We start from the raw sequence: 8978 nt of genomic DNA, 5'->3' as shown, positions 1-8978 counted from the left end.
CTTAGCTCCGATTTCCCCAGCCACACTGGCAGGAAAAGGCTGGTCCCTCTGCTTACCTCCCTTGTGAGGACCAGCAGTGCCAGGGGGATACGGGAGATGCAGGGAGGGGATCAGCCAGCAACAAGGATGGAGCTGGACTTGGGATGGGTCTCCTGCTCTGGGGTCTCCAGATAATCCCAGCGGGAAGCCCACGCTCTCTGGGGACGGCAAGCAAGGGCAGTCTGTGCCTGAGAGTCTGCGCTGCATGGCCAGGGTGGGAGATCTCTGGGGGAGAACGCGGAGAGGGTGCAGCTCTGGGAGATTCTGGGCTCCAGAAACAGGAGGACTAAATTTGGCTGCGGCTGGGCACAGGCTGCCAGGGGTATTAGGGCTGTGCCAACGTGGCTGGAGAGGATTGCAGCCCCGGTGCTGCTGGGGCATCTCTGCCTGGCTGAGCTGCCATTGTACCCAGGGGTTTCCCAGCCTTCTCTGTAGGCAGCGGGCACAGTGTGGGTTGAGGAGCATCTCCCCTCTCCGTGTGTGTCCCCCCAGTGCTCTTCCCCCTCCCTGAAGGGGAAGCGAGTGTTTGGCACACTGCTTGCTCTGAGCTCATGGGTTTCCCTTTCCCTCCCAGCTCCTGCTCCAATGAGATCCTGGGCCTGAAGCTGCCATCGGAGCCGGTGCTGAATGCCAACACGGTGTGTCTGCCCCTGCCGGGGCTGACGCGGCGGCAGCTGGAGGTGTGCGTGCGTCACCCCGACGTCACTGCCTCGGCCATCCAGGGCATCCAGATTGCTATCCACGAGTGCCAGCACCAGTTCCGGGACCAGCGGTGGAACTGCTCCAGCCTTGAGACCAAGAACAAGATCCCCTACGAGAGCATCATCTTCAGCAGAGGTAAGGGCTGGATGGTCTCCCTCCTCTTTCTCGTCCTCTGCCCAGCCCCTGCTCTCAGGAGACTTCACGGGCTCCCCATGGATCCCTGCACAGCCCTTCCCTGGCCCAGGGGACCAGGCCAGCTCTTCAGCATCCCCATGGATGACGGCAGAGAGAGCCTGAGAAACCTCAGGGTCTGCCAGACCAAGCAGTGCTGCGCTGTGGCAAAGCCGGGCTCTTCTCCATACACCTTTGTAGCTACACTGGCCCTTGTCCTGAGCTGCTCCTCCCTGCCCAGCCCCAGCTGCTCCCAAGGCTCCTTCCAGGCCCCACCACTTTCTGGCATCTTCCCCCCATGCGGTGTAGGCTGGTGTTTGGAGCGGTGCCATGGGTGTGCAGCACAGTTGGTGGGTCTGAAGGTGGATGCCGTGCTCTGGGATTCGGTTTCGTGGATGCGTTGAGCATCTTGGCTCATTTTGGGCATGGTGTTTCAGTGCGTCACAGTGAGCAGAAATGCCCCTAGCTAATGGAAAGTAGATCTGTCAGCCCATCACCCTGGTGTCCTTCCTTTATGTTGGCTCCCCAGTGCAGAGAGCGGAGGGCTCTAGGTTTTGTGGAACCCTACAGCATGGTGGCATGGGGGTGCAAGGCTGTCCTGACAGCTCGTCTGCCCACAGAACCCTCACCTGTGCTGCTGGGAGAGCTCTCCTAGCCCTCCATGGTCTACTGAGCCCTGGTGCCAGGGTCTCCTCATCTCCCTCACAGGCATGGCCGGTCCTGCCTGTATCAGAGCCTCTCTGGTTGATACGCTTTCCCTCAGGAGCAGACTCTGGGAGTGCAGGGCGGCTGCCCTGCATGGTGCAGATCAGGGTTGTGATCTGATGGGACCTTCTGTAGGACCTGAATGTATCTTCTCACCTAAGTACCCTTCTTGAAGCCTGGGTCTCAGCACATTTCTAAGTGCCCTGTTGCCCCAGACCGTGGGCAGGAGAGAACAATACGGTGCCAGTGGCAGGCAGGCAGGGTGCCGAGGGCAGGCAAGGTGCCCAGCAAACACATCGCTCCTCCAGCTCCTGAGGAAGGCAAAAACTACCAAAGATGCTGCTCGCCTACCTTCTTTGGGTTCCTCCTAGCCTGGTGCCCAGCAGAGAGGTGCCTCCGTCCCCCCTTCCCCAAACATCCTTCCACATCCTACAACATCTTCTCTCCCTGGGACTGTCAGGAGAGTCTCACAGAGGAGAGGATGCCAGCTTAAGACTTACATGCCTTTGAGGGGATGCGGTGGCAGGAGCTCGCAGGTGGCTGTAGCAGGTGGGGAGATGGCTGGAGAGGGGAGCACAGAAGTGTTTCGGTGCCGGGAGGTCCTTCGTGTCCAGGGTGGATGGGCAAAACCTCACTGGAGGGGATGCTACCTTGGAGCATGTGTGGCATCAGGGCTGTGGTCCTGCTGTGGAGCAGCTGTGGCCCCTCTCGGCATGCTGGTGCCTGGAGACAGGCAGCGTCTTTTCCCTCTGTGAACAGCGCCCAGGTTAGGGCCTGGCAGGGAGGGTGGGGACCGTCAGCCCTGATAAACATCGAGGTATTTCCAGGTCCTCTGAGGAATGCGGTTCATTTCTAGTCTCCTCAGGCGGCAGGAGACACCGACTTGCTGGCTCAAGTCACTCACACACCCAAGTGAGCTTCCCTACTCCAGGTCCCACCAGGCTGGGTGAGAAGCTCCAGCAGCAGAGAGCACGGACCTTCTGCATCAATCCCTCAACCCACCAGGTCTGGTGGTGGCTGATGACCTGCAGCTCACTTGTGTCTCAGTTGCCACTGCAGCCCATCCCGCTGTCAGGGCTGTGACCGATGGGTGTGGGGACTCCGGCAGCTCCTGGACTCTTGCCCCAGTCCTGAGCTCTTGGGTACGGCTCAGCCCAGGCTCCCAACACCAGTGGGATCCCATTCCCTGGGATGGACAGCCAGCACCCAGCAACAGGGAAGGATGGAGTTAGGGCTGGAGCAACAGAGCAGACGGGCACCTCAAGACTCTCCTGTTTTGGCAGCAGAGGGTGCAGGATGAGCCTCGAGCATCCAGGCTAGCCCATGCTGTTGCTCAGAGCCGTTCTGGCACAGAGCAAACCTTGAGGCTGGTGCCCTGGCCAGCTTCCAGCCCACTCGTGTCCCTCAGTAACAGAGCTGGAGCTCTGAGCTCCACCTTGCAGCTGTTACGGACACAGCCATGGGAGCAGGGATGTTGGGTCCGTCTCCCGAGCCCAGCGCTGGAGGAGAGGCGGTCAGTGGAAGCGAGGGGTGCAGGCTCTGTGCCGCAGGCATTAATGCATCTGACCCCCAGGGACCAAGTCTCTGCTCTGCGCCTTGCCCCATCCTTGCTGTGCCTGGGAATGCAACGTGCTTGTAGGATCATTGTTTGTAACCCGAAGTGACAGACCCCTTTAATCTTTCATTCCTTTTCCCACTTCTTCTGCCATCAGTTCAGCCGTGCGTGAATCTCACTTTAAATTATTTGTAGCTGGCTTCTCCCTGCCGCTCTCCCCACTTGGCTCCGCTCCCCACCTCTGCTCCATCCTCTTGCATCTCTTGCATCTTCTCCGGCACAGGCATGAGCCATCTGAGATGCAGCACCGGTGCCTGTCCCATGTTCTGTCTGGCATCCAGGCACTCGGTGGAGCCGGGGGGCTCGTCCCCTGGGGACAGTGACAAATGAGTGCCTGCCTCCTCATCCCGCTGATCTGATCCCAGAAGTTTGAGTGCAAGCCCTGGGGAGCCAGGAAGGGACAGGGAGGCTTCAAACTGGACAGGGCTGGGAGTCTGGGGTGGTTTCTGGGCAGCATAGCTGGGTACAGGGATGCTGACAGCATCCTGAGTAGAGCACAGACCTGCTGGAGGTGGCAGGGGGATGCAGCTGTCCCTGGGGTGCAGGGCACAGTGGCTGCGAGGCGCAACAACAGGTTAGCGGAGGGCAAGCAGAGGGGGTGCCCAGGGATTTACCATCCCTGCTCTCACAGAGCCCCTGGCGTTTTTTGAGACACCCCCATGGGCTGTGGGTTTTTCACATTTAGTCTTTTGGTGCTACACCCTTGGGGTGTGGGGTGTCCCTTATACCCCTCGCTGAGCCTCCAGTGCCATGTGTACCCCCATCCTCCTTGGCCCATGTCCCCTCCATGTGCATCCAGGCTCAGTATTGCCATTGCAAATCCTCCTCCCGTCTTCCGTAACTCCTCAGCTGGCTCCCTATGTCCTCGCCGCCCTCCTGCCCATTCCCTGGCATTGTCACCCCTGCCAGCACCCTCCAGTCCTGTCCCTGGCCCCATCCCTCTCTGCTGTCTCTCCCTCTACCTCCATGTGCTGGCCTGGTCAGCAGAGACATCCTCTCCTGACCCCAGGGGCAGATGTAGGAGGATGGAGCAGTGAGGTGGAGGCAGGTGGCTGCATCTGCGCCAGCAAGGGATACAGGTCCCCTGCTCCAAGGGTGAGCAGCACGATCGTGTCCACCTTGCTGGAGAGGGTGACCTGTTGCCACTGGTATGTGGTCACCTCACAGCATCTGTGGGCTGCAGGGAACTGTGTGGCTTGGCTGGGTTAAAGCGTGCCTGGGTACCTGCCAAAAACAAAGGTGCAAATGGCAGTGGGTCACCGAGCCTTTGTCCTTGTCTGGTACACGTGCACCCATGGGTAGGTGCAGTGCCAGCAGGGCTGGGACTCTGGCTGCTGGGCATGGGCTGTCTGGGGTGTGCTAAGGGATCGCTCTTCCCTGAGCATTCCCCTTTGCTCATCCCAACCTCATCTATATGGAGCTCTGAAAGAAATGGAACCCCCACAGAGAGGCTGGGTGTCCTTGAAGGCACCCGAGGGTGCATGGACTGGAGGAGAAATGGCTCTGGAATGCAGTATCCCCCAGTTCCTTCTACAGCCTTTGGAGAGTTGGGTGGTGCTTGCATGCCCTGTGCCCTCCTTAGAAGTGCTCCCTGGTGCCAAGGGGTCTGATGAGCCACATCCAAACCTTGATTTCTTACAGTAAGGAGCGGGGAACTCCCTGCAAGGCTGGAAACACCAGGTGCTGGGGTCCAGCCAGCTACGAAGCAGAGCTGCTTGGGGAGGCTTTGCCATGTGCTGAGGAAGGCAGGTGCTGTTACAGCTATCCAGGGAGATGCTGCCAAGCTCAGGACCCCAGCACCCAGCTCTGCAGAGCTCCAGCCAAGCTCTGGTGCCCACAGACCGGAGCACCTGGCCTGGTGCAGCTGCAGCTGGGCTGCTGGCAGCATTTTTGGTACCCCCAGGCAAGCCAAGGGCTTTGCCCACCTGGCCCCAAAGCACACGTGGCTGCTTTGGATGCTTGGCTACATCCGTGTGCATGCCCCTATTCCCTGGACTTTCCCCCAGCTGTTGGGTGCAAGTGAGACCCTGGGGCCAGGGCAGCACCCCCAGAGGTGCGGGGCTGAGCCCAGCTCCGTGAACCCGCAGTGCAACGAGGGCTGCCGGCTCAGAGCGCTGTGGGCGGACAGGGAACGAGGGCTGCGGGCTGTCCCTGGCACGCTCAAGGAGGTGCAGGGAGGCAAGTCGGGATCTGCAGGGAGGTGTTTAGTGCCTGGCGCCGGGCCAGACCCTGGCAGGTTCACCTGCAGTTTAATTAGGGAGAGGGGAGGGAGCAGGGCTGGGGGAGAGGCGGCGTGTCAGGACTGGCCATCTCTGTGGGCCTCGCGGGAGGTGTCGGGAGAAGCTCTCCTCTGCCTTGCCAACCAGAAGGGACGGGGTGATGTGCCCACAGCTCCTGGCAGATGCCCCCCACTCCTGGAGGGTACTGCCCATGGAGGGGGCAGCGGAGCATCCCTGGGGTACCCCAGGGTGTGCCCAGACCAGGCTGTCCTGCCTGCTCCCTAGATGCCACCCAGGCGCTGCAGTGATGGCTGCCAGGAAGGTGTTGCTGCCCAGGTGTGATGGGGAGCTGTGGGCGGAAGGCCATGACTCCCGCTCTCCCTGGTCTCCAGACCATGGAGCCCACAGCCGTGCCTGAGCTGGCCCCATTGCCTTCGTCCCATATCTGCATGAGAGATGGAGAAACTGCAGCATCCGTGGCAGCGCCACTGTCAGCTGGGGGTTGGGGTCCTGCTAAGTGCCCCACCCCATCTCCTAGGTGCATCTTGACAGGGAAAATTTTCGCCTGCTAAGAAAGATGCTTTGGGATCTGACCTGGGGCCAAGATTTCAGATCCATCCTCCTTGCCCAGCACGATCCTTTAAGTACATGGCAGGCTGGATGCCGGCAGTGGTGTCAGGGTGGTGTCCTCCATTCCCTCTTCCCTGCAGGATGCAATACTTCTCCTCATACCTCCCATGGCTAGAAACTCTTCTGCAGTCTCTGGAGGGATCTGGTGACTCAAACATCACCGCTGAGGTCTTAGGTGGCTGGGGTAGCCAGAGAGCCTCCCTCCGAAGGGCTCGGGGCCGGCTGCCGCACATCACGCTCAGCTGCGGTTCCTGGAAGCTCCCACCCTCACTGAGCCCACAAGACCAGCGGTTGTTGCCTGCAGCTGTGTTGCTCGCTGGTTCGCTGCAATCCTCCGGGCTCTGGTGTGGCCAGGGTAGAGCAAGGAATGTAAACGGAACCTCGAAGCGGAACCACGCTGGCATGGCTGCTGCGGTCCTGGCACTGCCCTGGCCCCCTCCTCCCTGTCGCTCACAGCTCCCTGTGACAGCGGGCGAGGGAAGGAGGGGAGAAGGCAGGGAGGGGTGGTGGGGCCAGGCAGAGTGATCCTGAGCAGGGAAATGACCATGGTGAGATGGGGACAAGGCTCCCAGAGTGCTGGGATGTTAAGTCCTGGGGACCAGCCCATCCTCTGCCCGCAGCCTTGGGGATGGCAGCTCTGAGGACAAGGACCCATGCCTCATCCATCAGCTCGTGTGTGGCTGGAGAGCAGCGGAGGAAGAAGGAGGGCTGAGGCTTGACTCTAGGGGTTTCCCAGTTGTGGAGGGCACCAAATGAACCCGGCCTCTTTACCTGTAAGGAGATGGGCCTGCTAGACAGGCTGGGTGGAGTAGAGCTTCTGTCTGGGCTCCAGAAGGGATTTTAAGGAGATGCCACATGGGAAATTATTCGTTAGGCTGGAGAAATGTGTGAGAAAGAAGCTAACGGAAAGGCAGGGCTGAGAGGAGAGTGTCATGCCGGGTGGAGGCTTTGCTGTCACCATCCCCAGGCACTGGCTGTGTGAGGAGCTGGGGACACTGAGCAGGGTGGCAGCGACAAGTCTCTGCTCTTGGGCTGTGCCCGGTTTTGACTCAAGAAGGGCTGGAGCCGGCCCAGATTGTGGGGATGGAGAACTGATATGGGGAGGATTTGGGGATCCTGGAGACCTTCCTGTGCTGATTCTCCATCCTGCGTTGTTCACCTGGGGGAGGAAGTTCCCCAAATTTGGGCTGTCCTGCTGTAACAGCCATGTGGGTGTGTTGCAGGCACTGCCTGCCAGCGCTCTCCTCGGGGAGGCTGCGCAGCGTACGCACCAGCAGCCCCATTACCTGCCTGCTGAAAAATGTTGTTCAACTTGTGCATGGAAAGAGGCAGGCTGAGAGCAAGCTTGTCCCACACCAAGGGGAGGAAGCTGGGAGAGGCTCCCGCTGGCTTTTAAGCAGCGCCTCGTTAATTTTTTAAATGCACCAGTGTCAAATTAACACACAAAAGAGCAGCATGACTTTAAATGCAGGTTTCCGAGCTGCATTTCATTTCCCTTTAATAAGATCATAGCATTTGCTCGGCGGGCGGCAGCAAACCACCAAGGAGACATGCGTGATGGGGAGCATCGCCAAGGACGGGCGATGGCAGTGGGGAGGGGTTGTGCTCTCACCTCTCGTGACTCCATGGCACAGGCAGGGAGCTGGCAGAGCCCCTGCCTGGGATCTGTGCTTTGGGGTGCTCGCCCAAGCCCCCTGTTCGGTGGCACAGATCTGCTGGAGAAAATGCCCCAAAACCTCTTGTCTGTTCAGCTGTAGCAAAGCCAGAGCTGATCAAGCTGTTCCTGTCCAACGGAGGGAGAGAGGCTGGCCAGCTCCAGCTATTCATTTATTCACGTGTGAAGCCACGGCACAAAATCTGGCTGTCTCTCCTTCCACTCCTCATGCCGGGGCCGGTCACCGTGCACTGAAGCAAAGGGTGCTGTGGGCTCCCTGCTTGGCCTGCGAATAACGCATAAAAATACTACTTTTCATTTAAAATAAAATAGAAGTTCCCAGGTAGGGGAGGCTCTTCACCTAGCTGCAGTGAAGCCAAGCAGCCCTTGGGCAGCCCCTGCTCACAGCCCCACAGAGCCCCTGCTGCAGAACCCATCCCTGTCCCCATCCACCCCGTTCCCAGCTAATGCACTTGCGGATGTCCTCGCTCCTCGGCTTTTAACGACAACCAGCTGCCGGTCCTGGCAGTGCGCGGTGCGGTTGCAGCATGCTCTAACTAACGAGGGATGCTCGATTTTTCCAATGCGGTACCACATTTAGAGCATCTTGTGGGAGCTGGCGGGGCTCAGGGAGGGAAGGGGCATGGGCAGATGGATGGGGCTGGACAGGCAGTGCTGCCTGCTCCCGTTACTGCCTGATCTGGCACCCTGGGGGTAAGCAGAAATGGCCCATTCCTCAGCAGAAGTATTCCTCAGCCAGCATGATATTTAATATAGTGGGAAACTCTGAATGGAGAGGGAAGGAGATACTGCCTTTCCCATCAGAGCCATAACACTGATCCCTGAGCAATGCCGTGGTGGCATCTCCCGGGGCGATGTGAGAGCAGGGTGATGGTGGGAGCCGGTGTCCTGGCCAGGGCAGGGCTAGGCTTCAGGGAAGCAACGTGCCCTGGTGGGGATGGGGCCGGAGGGCACCAGGTGGGGGTTTGCTTATGGTCCAGGTGGGAGCTGGGGCATCAGGACAAGGCAAGGCACAAACCAAACCTCTGGCTCCTTACATCCCAGCGTGTTGCTAGGCTCATCCAGCCCCCTGCGGGGGTCACACCGCCCAGCCTAAGCCCCGCTCTCTCCTTCCTTGCAGGCTTTCGGGAGAGCGCCTTCGCCTATGCCATTGCGGCCGCGGGCGGGGAGCACCCCGTCTCTAACGCCTGTGCCCTCCGCAAGGTGCAGGCACGCAGCTGGG

General features: G+C 59.8%; 1 protein-coding gene across 1 annotated transcript in view; it reads left to right on the top strand.

Moving 5' to 3' along the window:
- Positions 1–613: 613 nt before the first annotated feature.
- WNT10A (wingless-type MMTV integration site family, member 10A) overlaps positions 614–8978 on the top strand; it is a gene marked incomplete at its 5' end in the record, with an annotated part of 13798 nt that continues 5433 nt past the window's right edge. Inside the window, 2 exons of the mRNA XM_009698079.1 lie at positions 614–876; positions 8877–8978. The exon at positions 8877–8978 is cut by the window's right edge and continues 284 nt beyond it. Coding sequence (XP_009696381.1) covers positions 614–876; positions 8877–8978 — 365 coding nt within the window. The remainder of the gene's footprint in view (positions 877–8876) is intronic.

Source organism: Cariama cristata, unplaced genomic scaffold (genome assembly GCF_000690535.1).
Source record: "Cariama cristata isolate BGI_N322 unplaced genomic scaffold, ASM69053v1 scaffold4244, whole genome shotgun sequence".
NCBI lineage: Eukaryota > Metazoa > Chordata > Aves > Cariamiformes > Cariamidae > Cariama > Cariama cristata.
Note: the sequence above shows the minus strand (reverse complement) of the source record. Positions and strands in the feature narration are given on the sequence as shown.